Source organism: Rousettus aegyptiacus, unplaced genomic scaffold (assembly GCF_014176215.1).
Source record: "Rousettus aegyptiacus isolate mRouAeg1 unplaced genomic scaffold, mRouAeg1.p scaffold_m13_p_6, whole genome shotgun sequence".
In the NCBI taxonomy this organism is placed as follows: Eukaryota; Metazoa; Chordata; class Mammalia; order Chiroptera; family Pteropodidae; genus Rousettus; species Rousettus aegyptiacus.
In genome coordinates, this window is record NW_023416309.1 from 32,238,166 (window position 1) to 32,260,383 (window position 22,218).

A 22,218-nucleotide genomic window follows, 5' to 3' on the forward strand; every position below is an offset into this window, starting at 1 on the left:
GAAAACTCAGGTTTATTGTCCCGGCAGACCCAGAGAAGCTAGTGCTCTGGAGATCTAGGCCCGGGGCTCTGTTGCAACATTCCTTATATAGACCTTCTTGGCAAGGCCTGATTTTGTAATTTGAACTCAGGTTACTACAACAGTGGAGGGAGTTGCTATGGTTGCAGGTAGTTACAAGGGCGAAAGTTGCTATGGGCTACCAGCAGTTATAAAGTGCTACAAAGCACAGGAGTTGCTAGGGGGTACAAACAGCTATATTTGTTGCTTAGACATAACGAGCAAAGGGAAAGTGAGTCTTTAGTCAATTTTGAGTATATCCCTTGCAGGAAGCATATTTACAGAAACAGAAAGAGAGCTGATTATTAGCCTTTTGAGTGAAAATTTCTCTTCAATCCCCCATGTTGATGTCCCTCTAAATTCTTATAGGGCATCAACCTCTTGATCTCCCTGGGCCAGGGGTCGGTAATTCCACAGCATAAGGATCTTTGCTGCAGTCTTTCTCTCTACTATAGCCAGCCTCTACGAGGGAGGTAATCGACTGAACAAGAGGCAACAGGCATGAAAGAAGGAGGCGGGCCCTGAGGAGGAAGAGTACTATTCCAACTAAGGTCTTAAAGCCCCCAAAGGTAGAGAACCATCCCCCCAAAAGGCTATTGGAGTTTCATCTGTGCCATACTTGCACGGGCATATGTGCCAGCTTTGTTATTTTTTCTGACAAGATTCTCAACTGCCTGGCCCTGGTCTTCTATCTGTAGGCAACAGTCGGTGAGATTGAATTTTCCACACAAGCCGCCTTCTGCTGCTAATAGATAGTCTGGTGCTAACCTGTTTTGGTAGATGGTATTTCTCATCTGAGTTTGTTGATGTGCAAAGAGGGTCAGGGATCTCTCAGTCTTGTTAATAATGATTTCTAAGACTGCCTGCAGTCGGATAATCCAGTTTAACATGTAAATGGCGGTATGGTATCCCCAAGATCTATCTTCTGCCCAAGTAGCAGGCCAAGAGTATTGGATTATCTACTCTGGGGGTCACTCATCATTCTTCCAGTCCCCTATTTGGAGTTCTCTTTTTACCTTTTGTAAGGGTTGTGGGGTTGGGTAACCAAGTAGTTCCCCTATTTTCAGAGATAAGAGGAAGAAGGATGGCCTTTTCATGCCAATTATACAGCTCCCTTCCCAATTTCTGGAAAAGCAGATGTGGCCTAGTTTCCACAAATCCAGTAAAGCCCATGTGTGGCTATCCAGTCTCAGAACCTGCCTGGGTCCTGCCAGGCTCCAGTTAGCTCTGAGAATCTGGCCGACAGATTTCTCTCTGTCCTGTTTCCCCATCACACGCTTTGTTTGGAGGTGGCATTATAATACCGTAGGCCAAGGCAAATTAAGTTTCTAACCGACTGTGAGATTTCCTCCACCCCTAGCCAGGCAGTATTGTCCTCTAACAGCATGTTTTAAAATCCATTGACTCATCAGAGGAGTGGGGGGCTATTATATTTGGCATTGTCTTGGTGGGAACTAGTTCTGTAGTTTCCCATAGCCATCTGTCCCCCATCATAGTTCCCCCACATACATAGCAGAAAGTGACATTCAGGGAGTGAGCTATTCCTACGGTCATTTTGAGAAATAAGTTTTAGTTGATTGTGGTGATAGGGATTGGGTTCAGTTACTTCCTTGTAGAAGGAATTATAAACCTGAAAGATTTGAGCTGGATGGTCTACTACTTAACCTCTGATATGAATTTGAACATAGGGATATAGCCCTGTCCCGAATGCCAAGTGTTACTATTTCCCCAGACTTCCAACAGGGACTCAGGGGTTGATTACAATTGGTCCTAATGGATTGCACTTATGTATGGTGCAGTTTGATAGAGCTACTCACTTTTAAAAATACATCTCTTTGCTGTTGGTTGTGGTGTCTCTTTTCCCAGTAGCCCATAGGACACACGACCAACAGGCATGGCTTCTTTCACATGTGAAGCTGTGAGGACATATATACCTTTCTTCCATCCTATAGCTTTTTTCTCAGTTGAGCAATCTGCAGGATCTCCCTTCCTCCAATGGGCCGTGACTCACAGCAGCACAAGCATCAAACTTTAGGGTAATCTGACTGCGGTCTCCTTTTACTCTAGTCTGGGCCAATGCAAGTCCATCTGTCCCTCCTCCCTGGTCCCCTAAAACTACCCTTATTTCAAAAACTGTTTCAGTAGGAGGGTCATTTGGGTTAAAACTTACATAAGGTTGGTTATTTCCTGGGTCACATACTGAGTATTGAGTCTAGTTATAGGTAGAGGTCCCATTCTGAGTTCCCTGGCATTCACAGTAGCTACAGAAAAGTAAAGTAGTGAAAATTCTTTGACCTTCCTTGGTGACATGGATACACAGTTTACAGCTCTCTGCCCTAATTTCCCTCCCTCCCTAGAGTCCAATTACAAGGAGCCCCATGACGAGATTCCTCAGGCTTCAACCAGGCGTGGACCAGCCAGCTTCCAGCTCGTGGCTGGAGCAGGGCATGTTGTCTTCCTCAGGGTCAACTTACAAGGGTTGGTGGGACCCATCTGCACCTTCCGCGAAGGGGTTTCTGTAGGAGCCACCGGTTTCAGCCGACTGTGGTGAACATCTGGACAGTCTGGATGGTTGATCCTCAGGCTTCAGCCATGTGCAGACTGGCCAGCTTCCGGGGAGGCCAGAGCAGGGCTGAAGATCTCAGGTGGATTTCTGCTGCCTCTGGAGCATGATGATTCGGAGTAGCTGATCAGGAAGAGGTTCTGCAGTCCAAGTCTCCCATTTTTCCAGAGATGCTGTTCTCTTTACCTGGGTGTTACCACAGGGTGATACCTGCAACTTTAATAGCAGTGAGAGTTGCTAATATAACAGTGTAAGGGCCTGCCCAGCTTGGCCGGAGTGGCTCCTTCTTCCAGTTTTTAACCCATACTTCATCTCCCGGCTGAAGAGGGTGGACTCAATTGTCTAAAGGGATGCGGGCTCTTTCTCAAGTTTCCTGAGCGATGTGATGGAGGATTTTCCCTAAGGCCTGAAGGTGTTGGGACATTTCTAGGTCAGCCATTAATCGAGGGTCTCCTTTTAACTTCCCTGTCACTGGGGGAGGTCTCCTGTAAAGGATTTCGAAAGGGAGGTAGCCTGAAGGCACTGGAGTGCATCGCGTTCAGAGTAGAGCCAAAGGCAGCAAATCCGTCTAAGGTAACTGGGTTTCCTGACAAAGCTTAGCTAGTGTGGTTTCGAGGTTCCGGTTCATGCGTTCAACTTTCCCTGAACTCTGTGGCCTATGGGCCGTGCGGAGCTTCCATTTGATTCCTAGAGCTTTGGACAAGGTGTGAACTATCTTGGACACAAAGGCAGGTCCATTGTCTGATCCTACAGAAAGGGGTAGCCCATATCTTGGAACGATCTCTCTTAATAAGGCCCTGGCTATTTCCCGTGCTCGTTCAGTGCCCATAGGAAAAGATTCAATCCATCCAGAGTAGGTGCAAACTGACACAAGCAGATATCTGTGGCCCCAGCTGGGATTAACCTCAGTAAAGTCCACTTCTAGGTCTTCGAATGGCATAGTTCCAATTGTTTGCACCCCTGGATTAGATGTGGGTCTCGTGCTTTTTCTGACGTGACAAAATCAGTCACAAGTACAATAAATAGGGGCAGTGATGAGAAGGGAGATCCTTTCCTTGTCAACTTCTCTCCATCAGTATTTCCAGTTTATGATCCAAAAGAATTCTAAAATCAGCTACTCTTTGACAAGATGACTATGATACAATTGGCAAGGCAGCCACCATGTGCATTCCAAATGTTTGAGACTGCCAGTCTGCAGAAAGTTGGATGTCGGCAATGCAGTGTAACTTGTCTGAGACAGAATGCTTTCCGACAGGCAGAGCAAAGCAGCAGGAAACAGGGCAACCACAACCACTCACTTTCATCTGGGTTCTGAGAGTCAATGATTTTGATGTGCGCAAAGTGGAAAAGCCCTTTGTGCCCATTCACTTCGCCAAACTGCTGGTAGAGGAGCTGTGGTCTGAGGTTGAGCATATGCATAAGCAGGTTTTGCAAGAAACTGCCTGTCTTCCAAAGTCTATTTTGCATTTCTACCAGCAATAAATCAGAGTTCTTGTTGTTCCACATCCTCATCAGCATTTGGTGTTATTATTGTTTTGCATTTTAGCTGTTTAATAAGTGTATTGTGGTATCTCATTTTAATACAATTCCCTAATGAAATATGATGTTGAGCATCTTTTCCTATGCTTATTTGCCATCTGTATGTTTTCTTTGGTTAGGTACCTATTATCTTTTGCTCATTTTTAAATTGGGTTTTCTTACTGTTGAGTTTATGGAAATCCACAAAAAATGTCTTACATGAATCATACCGATTTTTTTTCTTCTGAAACATACATATTGAGCCAAAATATTTAAGTGAAAACAAATAACACAAAAGTACAACTCTTGGAGGAAAAAACTCTGACATTTACAGTTTGCGGAGGTGAAACGTCAACACTTAAACGATGCAGTCCATGATGTGAATCTGTAATGTATCTCTGTCGGGCAGGAGTGCTCCACATTTGGAGCAAGAGTGAATTGGCATATACTGTTGTTACTGCTCCTGCCAGTTCCTATCCTCAGCTCCTCTCTGAATGAGGTAAGCTTGTTAGTCAGCGTCACTGGTTCTCGCCCCATGAAGGCTCTGCATTTCCATCAAGGACTGCCTGTCCCCATCTTCAAAAGCATTATTGTCTTTCAGCAAAATTGCCAGCTGCAATGCCAGTTGCTCATTTTCTTCATGAATCTTTTCTCTTGCTGCTCTTTCAGCATGAAAATCTCAACGGTAAACCTCCATCTGTGCCCTAAGGCCTGTTGCGGTCTCCAGGTCCTCCTCCTGCTTGGTGCTGGTCTGCTTCATCTCATCTATTTGAAGCCGCTGGGAGGCCAGCACCTTGTCTGTCAGTTCCAGCTTCTCGTGTAGTTCCTGCAGCACTACTTTATCTACTTTTTCTGATTCTTTTCTTCTTAGTTCTTCAACTATTTTCAGTGCATTACTGTACTCTTGAAGAAGACTGTTGTGTGTCAACTGCAGAGTGGCTAATTTGGACTTTTCATGTTTTACATATGGTGAGGATCTCACAAGCTTTTCAACGTAAGGGACGGGAATCATTCCACCCCGGCCGTCCTTGCTCCGGGCCTTCCACATCCTGTTCTTCAGGTTTCTCTACTATCACCAGGATCTCATCCCTTTTAAAGGGGAAGTCTTCAGCAAAATTTATCATTTCCAGGGAAATCCTGGAGAGTCCACACATATTCCAGATTTTCTTCTGCTGTAAGCAGGTTGGGTGCTGATACAGATCTCAGTGATGGGCTTGGATATCTGGGTGTGGGCTCAATCAGGGTGGTGGTGTCCAGGCAGTGAATCTGGTAGAACTCCAGCAGAGCTGGTAAAGGGTCAAACTCCTGGTCCCCAATCGTAAAATGGCGGTAGGACAGCAAGCTGATGATGTAGTGGGGGATCCGCAAGTTCTAAGACACAGACAACACAGAGTCCCCGGGGTAGGTGGAGGAGTCGCGGACTCGGAACATGCCATGGCGCTGGCCCTGGAGCTGGGTCTGCGCCTCCTGGTGAGACACCGGCCCCATGTACCAGGTGGAACTATTTGAGGAGCTGAACTTGAACCTGGTGGAGGACATGGTGCCGGGCCAAGGCTCTGGGGTGGGTCAGGAAGGCAAAGGCACTGATGGTGGAGGGCTGTCCAGCAATTGTGGGTAGAGTGGTTGTGTGAGGACTGGCGGAGCTGCTGGGATATGCAGCGGTGGAAAGATAGGTTCTTCCTTGGGGTCCCCTTGGTGGATTGTCTTTGCTGGCTCCTCCTTGTTCTTTCCCAACTTGGTGGGGCCACAAATACCTTACTCTGTCCCTGCCTATTCATGCATATCCAGACCCAAAGGGGCACTATAGTGGCAATTTGCAACCACAAGTCTATGTATGGAAACTGGCATGGAAGTCTAAGTCACTACCTAGTACACAGCTCTCACAGTGGGGAGGTCTAGGGTCCCTTCCGAGGGCCATCCTACCCTGAAGGTGGGCCATGCAAGCTCACAAAGAGCTTTCCCAGGGTCAGTGTGACCCCATAATCCTCTGACAAAGCTTTCTCAGAATTTTTCAACATACAATTTAAGACTATTGGCTTAGAGGAACCTCCTCCCATATCTGCCTTAAGAATTCCCTAGTGGAGGAAGAAAACAGACCTTAAAATTTCAAGAAGATAATTTGACAGAGGGCCCCTATGTCAAAAGGGCCATTTTACCTCTTTTCTCAAAGTTCTTGACCATTATGGTTTCCCCTGTGTACCCCCCACGCGTCCCAGACAGACGACAATCATGCCACACGGAGGATTGTGGAATAGGGTCAGTGAAACTTTGGCGGGGACGTCACTTGCTTCACCTGTCTCCGGCTGCACCCCTTGTGGGGATTTTTCAGGTGCCTCTTAGCATTGGTGGGTCAGTATAAACCCCCAACCCGGATCACTGGAGTAGACTCCTCACAGAGATCCAGTGACACCACCTTCAGCCGTATGAGGTTCACCACGGAACTGCAGATTGGGGCTCAACTCTCGCTTTGTGGCAAGGCCACGTCTCAGTCATTCAGCACTCACTCTCTTTCATACAACCTCCCACCATTCCTTCACCTATCCTCTGGAGAGTAGGCAGTCGCTCTCCTTAACTTGTGGAGGATGCTTGGTTACTCCCTTCGCCCAGTGTTAACTAAACACATTCCACCTTGTGACGGTGACGCAAAGACAAACAAGGGCGGGTGCCCCCTCCAAAGAGGAGACCTTTCAGATGCTCATCTGGTGTGTCCCGAAGGAGCTTAGGTGACGCTTAGCCGTAGCAGACTCAGCTACGCTCAACAAGTCTGAAGTACAGTCAGGTGCCACTTGGAAAGGGACACGTGTCATTAGGAGATTTCACTGTTTGAACATCATAGAGTGTACTTTCACAAACCCAGATGGTAGAGCCTATTGCTCCCAGGCTATAAGCCTGTATAGCATGTTACTATACAAAACACAGGAGTAAATCGAGCCAAGAGAAACGATGCGATAAAGGGACAGGGTAAATACGAGATGTGTGAGGGTGCTGCTGGCATCATATGGCATATACTGTTTTATAGCAAAACTTATTTTGTTTATAAGTAGAAAGGGTACACTCTAAAATAATGATAAAATATACAGTAAATACATAAACCAATAGCATGGTCGTTTATTATCATCATCAAGTATTATGTACTGTACATAATTGTATGTGCTATACTTTTCTATATTGGCAGCACAGTAGGTTTATTTATGTCAGCATCACCACAAACATATAAATAATGTGTTGCACTATGACATTACCACAGCTACAATGTCGCTAGGCAACAGAAATTTTTCAGCTCCAATATAATCTTATGGGACCACCGTAATATATGCAGTCCCTCGTTGACCAAAACATCGTTTCACTGCCCATGACTCTATCTGCCAAACAGCCTGACCAGGTGGCATGTACACTTATGAAATAAAATAGATGGGCTGCCTTCTGTTTTCATGCTCAGTCTTGGCCAGAGTGAAGACAGGACTGAAGAAGACAGATCGCTTCCTGTAGCCTGTCTGTCAGTGTACTAAGTGATGTGCCTTTATCTTTCCGAAGTGTGCGAGGATGAATAGGTTTCATCATCCTTTCCTAAGAATTCATTCACTCAACACGTATTTATTGTGTTCCTTCTACACGCCAAGTATTGTAAAGAACAAACCAAAGCTCCTGCTCGGCCCCCATCCCTTGAACTTGTACTCTAGTACAGGGAAATAAATGATCAATCATTGAATAAACTAGTGAACACAGAATATACCAAATGGCAAGAAGTGGAGGAAAAAGCAGGGCAAGGGGGAGAGGGAGTGCTGGGATGGTCTTTGTGGAATGAGGTAACATCGGAGCAGGGACAGGAAGAAGTAATACAGCAAACCAGGCCAGAATCCAGGGAAGAGTACTTCAGGAAGAGGAAACGATGTTAAGCCTTCAGGTGTGCTTTAGGTGACCCACTGTGACCTTTTTCAGTTGATAAAAGTGAAGCCCATAGGAGGGACACATCTCACTCAAAGTCACCTCGCTAGTTAAATGAAGAAACAGGACTAGAATTCAAGTTAAATGCTTTTTCAATTACAAACTCAATTTTAATTTTCGTGCTCCTGGACTTCACCCTTTTTAAAACTCTGATCATTGGGCTCTTTTAGTGGGAAAAAGATCCCATGAATCATTTAAGTAGATGGCAGAGTCAAATTCTACTGCTGAGTAGGGAAAGAGGACAAAGTAGTAAACAGCCAAAACCTGAATATACTCAGTCTCACTTAGGATACTGTGCTAGGACTCTGCCAGCTCTTTGAGAAACTACTTAGTACAATCACTAAAACAAACAATGTTACCTTTGATGATACAAATAAAATTTTCATTTATAGTTTAATACTATAAATAACACATTGACTCATTAACTTATTCATTAATGAAAGACTTTATGACAAGACTGGATTACATTAGTTCCATGAAAAAATGCCAATAACTTGCACTCTAGGCTCTCAGAAAATGTATTTTATAACTTATCTCACTATATTTTCAACTTTCTGGCAAGACTAATCCCCAAATCTTCCAACCCTATCCTTCTCCTATGTTCAATCACTTCTGTTAATCTAATTTCCTTTATTTTCTCCACTTATTATTTTACTTTATTTTCATTTTATTCTCCGCAAGATAAGGCTGGATAGTATAGAGATTATCTTGATGTAGAGATGGGAAAACTGGAATGCATAGGTCTTAAGGGACTGCTAAATAAAGAGAAAGTTTGGAATCCATGTCATTCATCTATATCTTCCGCTTGCCAAATCTGTCAAAATTAAATGAGCAACACAGTTGGAATGCACTGCTAGTCAACATTATTCTTATTCTGTAGAACCATACTCCCTAAATCATGCCCGTTAATAAAGGAATTCAAAGAATACAAATAATATCAAAGATTTCTTTTTCATTTGAGTGAAACTTCTCAATGACACTTTTAAACAAACAAAAGAAGACTGTGCAAATTTGTAGACAGAAGTAATAAGTTTTAGTAAGATTTATAGAAAGCCTTTTCTGAGGGCCTCAGACTATCCATCTATAAAACTGGCACAGTGATTATGCTTTTCATGAAACTGTAGTAAGCATTTATGGAAAACTCTGACTAAAATGCTTCGGAAAGGGGTTTATATCATCTTGTCTTTAGCCTACTGCACAACAGTAAGTGTAATAAAAATGATGATGATAGCTAATATTTACTGAGCATTAACTAAGTACCAGGTACATAATATCTCCTTTATCCCTTCATGTAACAACCCTATGAAGTAAGAAATACATGTAGATGAGGAAACTAAGGCACAGAGAGGTGAAGTAAACTCGTCCAAAGTCCCAAGGCTGGTATAGTAGTAGTCTAGTTTTTCGGTATAAGAAGCCACGATTATGAACATATGAGAGGTTTTCTTTCTTTCTCTAAGAGGTGGTTTTGTTGTTTTAACAAGGACAAACCCACATACCGTTCTGAAGTCCTCTTCAAACTTGAAAGCCCCGCCTCCTGTGGCACAGAGAGTGGTGTGAAGGCTGGAGAAGTTCTTCTCACTGCCCATCTGAATGAACGTGTGCATAGCGCAGCTGGGGAAGCGGATGAAGTGCAGGTTCCCTTTGCGCCCACACATGGTCAAGTTTTTCAGTTCCAGGTGGACATCTCGGATCCCGGTTTTCCCATAAGCAGTATTAGAAGTCAAATACTTCCTGATGCTCTTAAGGTTCTCTACTTCCTCTTGTTCCTCTTCGGCTGTAATATCCTTCGGTTCGAAGTAGACCAGTTTAACCAGTGTCCCACCGATATCCATGCCAAACCATGGGAATGCTAGAGGACAGAGAGAGTGCTGCTGAATTCAACACGTGCAAAGAAATGTTCGATTTTTAAGACATTCAATTAATCAAATACGGTGCTGTCACATCTATGTGTGCATTGATCATTCAGTTTATCAGAATTCAACTACATGTGCCTAAAAGAAAAGACAGGCAAGGAGAAATTCACAATTTAAACGGTGCCTATGATTTTGCCCATACTCTACTCAATTAGGATTGAGTAGATGATGAGAAATAGGATTCTGCAGTTCCCTAAAGCAGTGTCAATTCCCATGTGCTTCTTGGGGCTTAAGAATCTCACCAAGTTGGGAGCAGTTTCAATACTCAAAAGATACGTATTTTGCATACACCATTACTCTCAAATGCTAACTATTTTATCAGAATCTTAGCCAAAGAAACAGTGACCCATTCCGATACTGGAAGAAAAACTGGCTATGCTAGGTGTACCAATAGACAGTGTGTTAACCTCTAACCTTGTGGTGAGCTTCCTAAGGGTATTTTTCAATGGTAATTTTTACAGCGATCAATGTTTATCTCCATGAGCTGACTTTATAAGACATGACTCCACTGCTGTAATCGACAAATAGGAAGCAGGAAGAGAAAAGGTGGGCTATGAGAGAGGACAGGCAGACATATGATCCCTATGTGGCAGAATTCTAAAAAGAACAGCTCCTGTTACATCTCCTTTCTTCCTTTATTAGGCAGAGACACTGGCTCCACTGAAATGGCCCACCTAGAAGTCCCCAACCCAGCTGCATATTAGAATTTCCTTTAACATTCCATTTTCTGGTCTTCTCTCCCAAGAATTCTGACTTAATTCAGGGGTGAGACTTTGGGCATGAGCTTTTTTTTAAAAAAAAAAAAAAAAAGTTCCCCAGTGGTTCCATTTGTAGGCTTGGGAACTACTAAACCAGAGGAACCACAGCCACTAACAGCCAAGCCCACAAATAAGCACAGCTCCTGACCAGGTCTGCAAGATGAAGGCATACCTGATGAGGTGCCATAGGAACTTAACCCTTGTTTATATCAATTAGCTTATGGTAAAATTGGTTTTGTTCTGTCACTTCCCTTACAGTCCCAGAACCTATCAATGATGTTATATGAAGACTTACTGTATATACATATATATGTGTATGTGTATATACATTAACCCGCCGGAGGCATTGATCTATGACAAAAATGAATCTCCATTGTAATTATTTTCACTGTTATTAACAAAATGGTCTGAGCAGCCTAAGCAGGCTGGAGGCAACCTGGAAAGTGAATGTCTTGCTGTCAAATACTCTACAATGAACGCAGAGTGAATCCAAATGAGAATCCACAATCTGTGGAAGTTTGCGAAGTAAATCCCTCACTGCTCAGTATAGGCTGGGAAGCTTGCTCGTCCAAGCAGGAGATAATAGAAAATTGCAAACAGTTCATCCCTACTAGTCTATTCAGCTCAAGGATGATGTTTCTTGATCCATTCTCTAAAAGTCACTGTCCCATAAGCATGGCCCAAAATGTAGGTAATAGGTAAATCCCTGAATCAAGATTCAGAACTGCTTTCCAGAAGCAGCTAGCTCACTCTAATTCACTCTACCTCCCTGGATCTCAATCCCATTATCTGTGAAGGGTGAATTTTTTTATAAAATTATCTCCAGTTCCTCCCTATTGTAAACTTTTATGTATTCTATCAGAAATACACTCCCCCTTCCAAAAAACACAGAACCACCTCCAATCATATAGGCCGACCACAGCCCTAGTTTTAAACTCCGCTAAACTACTCTACGGCACGTCAACAGGAGGCTGACGTTGTTATAATTCACTTTATAAACTCTCGATAATTTTCATAACATTTAATTTTTTTACTCTACCAAGCTAGGGTAGACACCTGGACAAGATTGGGAAATGGTATTTCGAAACATTGCTAAGATAACCATTTTGGAAATACTCTGGCAACATCTATCAAAATTAAAAGTACACAAACGTCTTTGACCCAGCTAATCTCTCCTGGACCATATAAAAAATCACCAGTATTGAAGGATAGCTGTAAGAATGTCCATAGCAGCACCCTTTAGAGTGGCCAGATTAAAAACAAACAAACAAAAACTGGAAACAAAAGTACAATCCCCTAACAAGGAAACTGTTCAATAAAGTGTATGACTTCCAAACCATGGAATATTAGGCAGCCATTAAAAACAACAAATGAATGAGACCTATACAGGCTGCCTGGAGAGATCCTCCATTTTCTATGAGAAAAGCAAAAGATTCCTAGAACTATAATTCATTTACCCTATTTGGTTTGAAGAAAAAGGAGGTGAGGAAAAGGGGGAAGAAAAGGAACAGAGGATGGTAAGAAGGGAAAAGGAAGGCAGCAAAGAAGGAAGACCTGTATGTGTTTATGATTATATGAGCAAGCAGAAAGGTATAGGGGGCCACCACTCCAGGTTGTCACTATTGTTAAGGAGTGGCAAGATAAGCAGATTGTATGTCTGGAGGTTAGAGACCAGGGGAGGGAATAGAGAAAATTCTTTACTTAGAACTTTTAGTACATGCAGAAGGAAAAAATAAGAATTCAGTGATAACAAAAAATAGGAGACATCTCAGCACAGAATGGACAGAATTAGTGTGAAACCCAGAAAATAATCTAGTTCTGTACCACAAACTCAGTATTACCCAGCCACAGCTGTCACCAGCCCTCTGGGATAAAGAGTTACTACACAGCCTTTTAGCTGGTAGGATATTGATAAATACAGGCAATGATAAAGAGGTCTCACTTTAAAAAATGGGACAGGGGACACCTAAACATTTTATAAGTTTTTTAGAATCCTGATATTTTTCTTCCTGACTCATCTCCTCCTCATTTTTGAATTGTTTCAAAGCTTTTGTTGGCAACTCAACAAAATAGTGGTGAAAAGTGTAGAGTTTTGAAAATTCAGTTAAATGTTGTATCAGCAATTTCGCTGAAAGTAAAAGGGAAAAGAATGGGAATACTGTATTAGTTGAACTGGCAGTAGAAATTGTTTTCGCTTATCTATGTTCCTTTCTTACCTTCATGGAAAATGTTTTTGTATTCATACAATTAATGCTTTTATAGGACACTGTCACATTTTAAATATACAGTTTCATTTACCTTCCTGATATCAAGGTCTATCTAAATCTATGCTTCCTATACACAAGGAGATGGAAGGAGATAGAAGAGGAAGGAACAATATCCCAATGCAGCTATGATTCACGACTCATTTTCTCTTTAATCCGGGATATCCAGATGCTGATATAATCAGCTGAACCACCGATTAATCTGTTCTGTGTTTGCCAGAAGTGATGGTGATTCTAGATATAGAATGTTTGCATTTACCCTTTACTCCTTGAACCAACCAGATGTTATTTTAAAAAATATTTACCAAGGATGCTCAGCAAGAGACCAGGTTCAGACTGCACAAGACTTTTATGCAAACAAGTAAACTGATCTACTTGTTTGAAATAGTTTCTACCATAGTGAGGTGTGTCTAAACTAAGTTGATGTTCATAAAACAAGGTGCTATAAGGCAAGTGGCTGACTTTAGGTCCATCTTCTCTCAGCATATTCTAAAGAATAAAAGAACTATTTCCTAAAGAAATTGATGCACATGTGTACTAGGAAGCGTATTCAAAGATGTTCACTGCGGCAATTTATAATAACAAAATACTGGTAAAAATCTAGATGTCTATCAGTATGTAAATAAAATGTGATATACTATATAGCTATGAGAATCAATTAGGTTTATATGCCTCAAGATGTAGAGAGCTCAAAAAGAATGCTGAAGAAAATCCCATTTAATGGTAAGTAGAAGTGCTATCTAGGTCATCACTTCCAGGCCAGAATATTTAGCTAGAAGGCATGAGACCCTCCGGAGGTTTCCCACAGTTATAGGAAGCATTCCAAGTAGTGGATGATCTGTCAATCTAGGTCTTGGAGTGAGGATGCAACTAATCTTCAATGCACATCCAGCGTGAGCATGAAATAAGCCTTTGTTCTTCAAACCACCGAGATCTGGGAACTGTTACTGCCCAAGAACCTGGCCCGTTGGGGCTGCTGCTTGAAATGGAATGTTGTTTCGAAAGCAACAGAAAGTGTGGCACTGGCTTAGGGGCCAGGCAGCAGGGAGTGAGGAAACGAATTCTGCAGGCCGGCGAAGCATTTGGTAAAACCATCACATGTGATAACTTGGAAGACAGATAATATACCTAAAGAATCAGTAGATCTCTTGGAAGATGTTGATGATCAAATGTTAGTAGCATGTGTTGGTGACTCTTGGCTACTGTTGGCTGCGTTTTAAAAGGTATAACCACAAAAAAAGAGAAAAAGAGATGGGCTCAGAAAGGAATGGACTGGTTTATAAACAAAAAGGAAAGGAAATAGAGACCATCAGGTCAGACTGGCAAGGCTGGAAAAAAGCAGCTGCTTCTGTTCCGCAATATATAGAAGATAAAACTGGGAAAGCTTTTGAGTGGAAAAGATCAATCAGCACTTAGCTTTGGGGTGAGATTCAGAGGAAGAGAATGGCTATCTCTCTCCCTCTTAACACTCTGAAAGGGTTAAGATGTCTCCAAGTAAAGGTGTACTTAAGGTTGTGGCTTCTTAGTTAATTCTTTCAGTTAGAATCACTCAGGGGAAAAGCCACTGAAGGTGTGGCTTCCCAATCAAAGTCTGACAGGTTCAAAGTATCATCGCCTATAGCAATAAAGAGGGGCTGGAAGCACAAACACAAAGGCATACAGTGAATATAAGTACTATGCCAAAAATTGAGGGCTGGGCATGTGGACATAAACTAGAGTGAAATAGTAAGAAACAAATTTCCTTTTGAAAAGAGTTGTACTCCCAAAGGAACCAAAAGCCTGAACCTAAAACAGCTGGGAAACCTGTTCACGACGTGAAAGACTCAAGCCCCCAACCCTGTAGAGTCAGGGAGCCGCTGAGGAAGCTGCTCGGCCTCTACGGAGGACATCTTCTGTGCTCTCTTAAGATGTGATCAAGGAGGCTACTGGAGAAAGCCAAGGGCTGCAGACAGAAGAAATGTAGTGGGGAGGCCCTCCCCGAGGGAACAATCAGGACCCCAAAGGAACATTCTCTGGCTACGAGGCAGGCAGCCCTGAAGATTTCAGAACTGCTTGAGAATTTTAAATGACTGAGGCCCAATGAATGGATGTCTCCCATTTAGCCCCTTTCCAAATATGAGTATAAACTGGATTTTCCAACTTTCGTTTCACTATTATATATTAATACACGATATGGGGAAAGGGGTGAACAGCAGGTAACTTGCCTCTTTTAGTTCAGAAGTTTCTAGATCAAGAGTTGATGTCAAAACGACTTTGCATCACCCTCTAATCTAAAGCCTATTGTGCAACATCCACATACTGTGACTGGATGGGAACTTCAGGGTTATCTCCTTTGGGGAGGTGATGACTGTATTTCACCTGCAGGCGGGAAAGCAGGCCAATTTGGTAATGGAAAAAAACAAATTGTGGTAGTTGCTAGTGCTCTGGTCAAATATTTCTGATTCTCTTCCTTCCAGGGATTAGATTGTAACTCGGGGCCTTTTAATAATTGAGTTGGGCAATGTGCCTTATCCAGCCAGTGCATTGGGAACAGAAACCGTGTGTGTCACTTTCAAGCAAGAGCACTTACAACTATGAGACCCGCCAGAACTCTTTCTCTGTTACTAGCAGAATCTAAGATAATGATAGCTCCATTATCTGGGTCACGGAGTGAAGGTAAGCCAGACTGGAGCCCCCAGCCACTCCTCAATAGACTTGTAGTATGAATGAGAAATAAACCTCTGTTGTTCTAAGCCATTGATATTTGATTATTTGTTACTGCAGGATGATCTTGCCCATCCTAACATACTGTCCACCAAAAATCTTTGGCTGTTTTTTTTCTGGAACCCTTCCTCTCCTGTCGAACCAGACCCAGGGACTGCCAGTATCCCTGATTAACATGTGTTAGCTGAGTATTCAGTAAAACGTATATAGGTCTTGCTGCATTTATTTCTACCTAAAAATTTCTCTAAGCACAAGCCAAGATTGGCGAGCTGATAGTAGTTAAAACTATGAAACGAATCCATGGAATCAAAATTCCAAATATTGTGGTGAAAATATTTTAAAATTTTATTGGTAGTTGACAGCTTTAAAATAAAGCCTGTTTCTTGAAGACCTTTTCAGAACACTAGAATTGTCTCCAAGGGACACTTATGCTTCTTCCTGCAGTAAATGTTAATGGTTACACAGTGAACTCCAAATAGCAAAGATGAGAAAACAAACCAAAACAACGACTACTGAAAATGTTTCTTACCAGTCAAAGAAACAATTTTAAAAAGCTAAGGGAGCCTGAGATTAGAAAATCCATCTCCTCTTGCAACCAGCTTTAAGAGGTATTCCTGGTGAGGCTAAGTTCCCTAACGCCAAAATTCTTCCCATAGGTAAATTAGGCACCCATCGCTCAAGATCAGCTTCTTTGGGCACAGATGTGACCCAGCTACCAGTTGCTGTTACAGATAGTGTAATAGATCGTTCAGGGTTACACCAAGCTAGAGTTTACTGCCGTAATAATTTGTTGTAAATAGGGAGCAACAGGACTGAATCTCTTTTCCTCACTATTTGTAAATAGATATAAGCAAACCAATAGGTGGGAAAGATGGATTGTGTAACCAACAGAAAAAAAAAACTTTTAAAACACTTCTGAGATATTTTTACATTACATGAATACTGATTCTGTTGGGTTTACCTAAGGACCTCCACATGTTAAAACAAACAAACAAAACTGTTAACTTAGATCCAGGCGTGTAAGAAATTGTATTTCTTTAAAAATTTGCCCTCAGAGGGCTAACCTTCCCTTCACTATGTCTAAATTTGGTTGGTTGATACTGTAATGTAATTCTTTACTAATATATTCATAGAAACGGTTAACTTTGGGAGGTGGAAGGGACCTTTGGTTGATCCAACATCCTGTTTACAGATAAAAAAAATTAAGTCTTGGCAAGATCAAGGAAATGGCTAAGGTCAGTTACACTAGGTGTCATCAGAGCCCATTTTCAGTTTCATGAGCCAATAAATCCCCCCATTTTGCAAAAGGCTAGTCTGAGTTGAGTGGTTTATGAATTGCAACTGAGAGCATCCCAACAGACAGAATAATTGTGGGCAAGTTTCTTTCTTGAGTCACTTACTTAACTGTAGGATGGAACTGGACTAACTGATCACCAAAGTGCTGTCTAGTTTTCATATTCTGTCATCCTAAATACACACAAAGCCCTCCAAAACCATTTTTCAACAGCATAAAACATAAGAGTTGAAAATCTAAGAACTATTTAAGGACCTTGAAGAAAGTGGTAAATGTAAATTTTAATAAAAGGGTTTCTGTAACATTGTAAAGAAACCCATAATTATTGCACACAGAGCAATCTGTTAAACATTCAATATACTATGCAGAGAAACACAGTTTTTTCAAATTAATGCATAGCAGATTTCTTTAGTTTGCATTTTAGTCACATGGTAATACCCCATGTTGGCAAGGATCACAAGAACACAAGCTCTTACAGAGAACCGATAGGAATGTAAATAATTTTTCCATGACCCTATTTGAAAATATATATTAAAAAGCTCCAGATTGCTTGCTATACCCTTTGATACATTAGATACACTTCACCCTTAATAAATAATTATGCATGCTTTCAAAAATTCAAAAAAAAAAACCCATACTTTTTTACCTTAAAAAATCGCTGAAGTTTTACTAATGAGAAAACTATTGTCAAAAAATAAAGGGCTGGTTAAATAAATAATCATCTATTTTGTAGGACAGCATTTAATGATGTAAGAATGTTCATGATGTATTATTAGGTGAAAAGATCAGGTGATTAAATGGTACATTTCATATGATTACAACTTTGTGTAAAAAGATAAATAGCCATTTGTATACAGAAAATAAGACTAGAAACTTCAGGTCAAAATGTTAACAGTCATTTATCTCTGGATGGTGAATCACAGTGATTTTTTTGTTTTCCTTATAACTTTTCTGATGATGCTTTTCAATTTTTTACAATCAATAAATTCAATCTTAATAGTCAGACTTATTTTAGAATTCTCATTCAAAAACTTCTCTGTAACTACGCGAAAGGAAAAAAACTGTTTTAACTTGGCTTCAGTACACAGATAGCTGTTTATGGTCCTGCCTATGGAAAAGAGTGTTCCCCATCTCAAAGGTTCCTTCTCATGCGACACCCTACCCATATCAAGCCTGTTATCCATTAGACATGAGACATCAAGAATGACAAGGAAGGAGAAGGTGGAACTGGAGCTGCAGACCTGTCCCCATGGCACTGGGAAAGGAAAGGTGGAATTAGAAGATCATGTGATATTGTAGTAGGATTTATCTTGGTGACTTTAGTACATGGTCTCATTGTAGGTATAATTATGCAAAACTAAGAATCCAAGAAAGAATTCTAGAGAAGGAATAAAATAAGCTTTAAAATAAGATTAAATATAAATTAAGATTAAAAATAAGATTTTGTATGAAAGTATCTATCCGGGTCCTGAAAGAAAACAAACCAATGAGAACAGTAGTAATTGAACAGGGTTTTGAGCATAGAAAACCCAATATAAATCACTGAAGTCAATGTGAACAAAGCTGAGATCAACTATATAAAACACTATGTACCATTAGAAAGCTTTCGATCAAATAAATAAAGTATGTGTAAGTTGGAAAGAAAGAAGGGGAGAGAGAAGGAAGGAAGTAACGGAAAGAAGGAAAAGAAGGAAGGAAGGAGAGAGAAAGAGAAAGGAAGAGAAGAGGGAGGGGAGGGGAGAGGAGCAGAGAAGGTAAGTCTGACGTCCCAGGGCAGAGCTATTTAGCCAGTTAGATGCTAAACACCACTAGGTCTCCCTCAGGTAGGAATTTAGGGTAGGAAGAGGCATGATTTACCCACCTACAAGTACACCGTTGTCGGGGCAAAATCCTATGTTAAATTTGGCATTTTAAAATACACTTTAAGGGGCACAGGTATGTTTATGGAAAAGGACCACTGTGGGAAGGACCATACAACCCTGTGTAACAATAGCCCTTTCCCCACTGATACTGCCTCAGATTCTGATCAGCTTTCTCCCTCTCACCCAGTCAAGGGTATGAACAAAAGGGCTGATCATATTCTCACATTTGAGAGGGAAAAAGAGAATAGTGAGGATTCCTTTTAGAACTTCTGAGGCAAGAAATATTGAAACATCAGGCATCAGAACTAAAATTTGGATTTCACCACCTCCGCCCCACAGGCCCAAATTATCTGTTATGCGCAATAAGTCAGTGCCCAGAGCATGCGGTGTTTTTAGGCACTCGCAAAAATATTTTAATTTCTTTCAAAATCAGAAGAGAACATGAAATTTCAGGTTAAATAAAATGGTGTACTATATCATTATCAATACATCAATCTTTATAGTAAAATACAATTTTTATTTATTTCTTTTGGAGGAAGGGGCCCATGTGCAAAAGTGCCTGGAATCCATGAAAGTTGGCCTGTTTACATTTTACACTCCAGGTTAAAACTGACAGGATACCATAGCAGAGTGTACTTTGCACCTGCATTTTAAACTGGATCTTTATAGTTTTGTTTGCAATTGTATTTCCTTAAAACAACTTCAATTTTAGTATTTAAGGCAACTAAATTTTAAAGCATTTAATTACATCTATTTTTAAAAACCACTTGCTATGTTCACCCACACAATGTCTCAAATTTGCCTCATAAAAACCATGTTAAGCACTTGTTAAAAAGACAGACTCCCAGGCCACTGCCTGGAGATTCTGATGCAGTGGCACTGGAGAAAAGGTTTAAATGAGGGGCCTAAACGATTCTCACTGGTCAAGTTCAAAATCACTCTTCTTCTAGCTGAATCGAAATGAATACTTTAAGTAGCTGGACCACAAGTTAAAGGTGAGGAATCACAGTTTGAGTGAGCTGTCCTTGCTCTTAACTTCTAGGGGCAGTAGGCTGGCGGCCAAGGGCAAGGCACTGTAATGACTGGGCAGATGTCCTCATTCCCAGGAGAGCTCTGAACATATCTAATTGCTTGTCAATGAAATTATTTACGGACAATTTATTACATGAGTGCCAAAGGTGATTTTCAAATTTTAGATTCAGCTTTTGAAGTTCTAGTTATCATCCATCCATGACTAAACCCCACAGCTATGGGTTAAGATACATTCAACATATATATAAAATTTGTCATTGCGCTTCTTTCTCCCAGTGACTCCCATTTTAAAGGTAACCAGGCATTTCTCCATGAAGAAATTAGCTCTGGCAACAGTACTCATGTATTTAGGTCCAGCGGGCAGACATTCTTTGATTTGCAACTCATGTGGCTGACCTTGACACAAACCACATGAAATTGGAACAAACAGAAATACCAGCATAAACGCTATGTTACTTTGTTTTTTAAGGTTAAGATTTGAGAAAGAAAAAAAAAAAAAAGCTCTTGCAGGGCACCATTCTGGCGGCACCGGTAAATGTATTCTTAGCTTGAATCTGGACCCAGAGGAAGCAGGGGACCCAAAATGTCAAACCATGAGGTCAAAAGTACTTTTCCTTGATTCTTTTTCCCAAGGCCTTGAGCAGCTCAGTGAGATGCAGTTTCTTCCCTAAGGTCCTGGGGCCTCTCCCTGACACCCCTATGAGAGAAATCAGAGTAGAAAGAGGGGTGTCACTTTAGTAACCATCAAGCTCATCTCCCTATCATCCTTGTGGTCAAGCCCCATGTTTCTGCTCCAGGTTTTGAAGAGGGGAATGGTAGGCAGATGAAATTTGTTTCCCATTTCAAAGTTATGACCTCAGGTTGAGGAGATGGGAGGAAAACACAGTTCCACACTATTATTGTCATCATCCCTACCTCCCACCAAGAAGCTGACTGTCCTGATCAATTTAGTGGCAAGGAGAGGTGAATATCAACCTTCCTTGCAGGCCTCCCCTTAATTACACCACCTTCTTCATCAAAAATATGGTCCCAGGACTGAAAAGATTCTATAGCTTTGACTATGCAGAAATATGCCAAGGGATAGGAGTGCACCTGTGTGACTCTCTCCAATGTGACTGTCTCAGCAACCAGAGCTGATCACAACTTCTACCTTCAATGGCTCCTCCAGCTACCTAATGCCCAGAACTGCAGCTCAGGGTGGTAATCTAATTATTTGCTTAAGAAAATCCCAGTTTAAACCACCAAGAGGTTTAGCTTTCTGTCTTGACAAGCCACCAGAGCATGCTTGCTTACTCCAAGGATGCTCCTGACAATTTAACACCGGGGTGTATTTAATTAAGAAGGCTTCAGGGAGAACAGCGCTGCTAGTTGGCACCACCAGGCAGAACAACATGTCTACTAGAAATGGGATTTGTTCATTTATTTTAACTCGACCATGGACGTCTGGCAAATCTTTAAACTTGGGCTAAGTGGGGACTGAGGAAAGTTGTGCCAACTGCTTACATGCAATGCAAGCTGAAATAAAGAGGTGGTGACAGAATCCTCCTCAAATAATCTAGAACACTACATGCTTAGGCATCTACCAAGTCTTTGAACAGGTATGTGGCAATGAACCTGCCCCCTGGCACTTATGTTCTCTTCCGCAAGGACTGATAGTTAATCAAGAAGAATCTGGAAAGGAGTAAAACTCTGCTGAGTGAAATTCATACTGTCCTAGTATCAGACACTACTAGGTAATTAAAACAATCCTATAATGTTTATGAATGGCAGCTCTACGCAGGGTTCTCTCTTAAGCACAGTAACTATAACAAAGTAAAGCTTGACACTTCTAGCCATTCAAAGACTTTATAATTTAACTGGGGGTGACATTCAAACCTGCAGAAAGTTTAAAATCACGGGATGTGATTTTAGGGAAATGCAAATCACAACCACAATGAGATATCACTTCAAACCCACGAGGATGGCTAAAATTCAAAGAAAAGGGGAAAAAAAATCAAGTGTTGGTGAGGATGTGGAGAAACTGAAACCCTCATACGTTGAAAATAAAAAATAGTGCAGTCACTTTGGACTGTATACACTAAGTGGGTGAGTTGTATATAAATTACATTTCTATAAAGCAGATTTTATACATCTAAAGTTCTTGCCCAATCTTTTCATTTTAGAGATAACATTTAAAATATAAATGCCAAATTATTATAGTTTTTGAAGGAAATCTTTCTAAAATGTATGGCCCACTTTGCCATATGCTTCAAGAAAGTTTTAGCTCTTTCTGATGACTCAAGATCACAACTATTCTGACTACTATGTAT

The 22,218-nt window shown here is 41.3% G+C and overlaps 1 protein-coding gene and 1 pseudogene across 2 annotated transcripts in view; both read right to left on the reverse strand.

The window, feature by feature from the left end:
• The window catches only part of PANK1 (pantothenate kinase 1), a 50,717-nt gene that overhangs the window by 16,444 nt on the left and 12,055 nt on the right, over nucleotides 1-22,218 (reverse strand). For both annotated transcript variants that reach the window (XM_016127947.2, XM_016127948.2), the window contains exon 2: nucleotides 9,580-9,932. In XM_016127947.2, the coding sequence (XP_015983433.2) occupies nucleotides 9,580-9,932 (353 nt within the window). The remainder of the gene's footprint in view (nucleotides 1-9,579; nucleotides 9,933-22,218) is intronic.
• On the reverse strand, nucleotides 3,873-7,234 carry LOC107501620 (annotated as a pseudogene).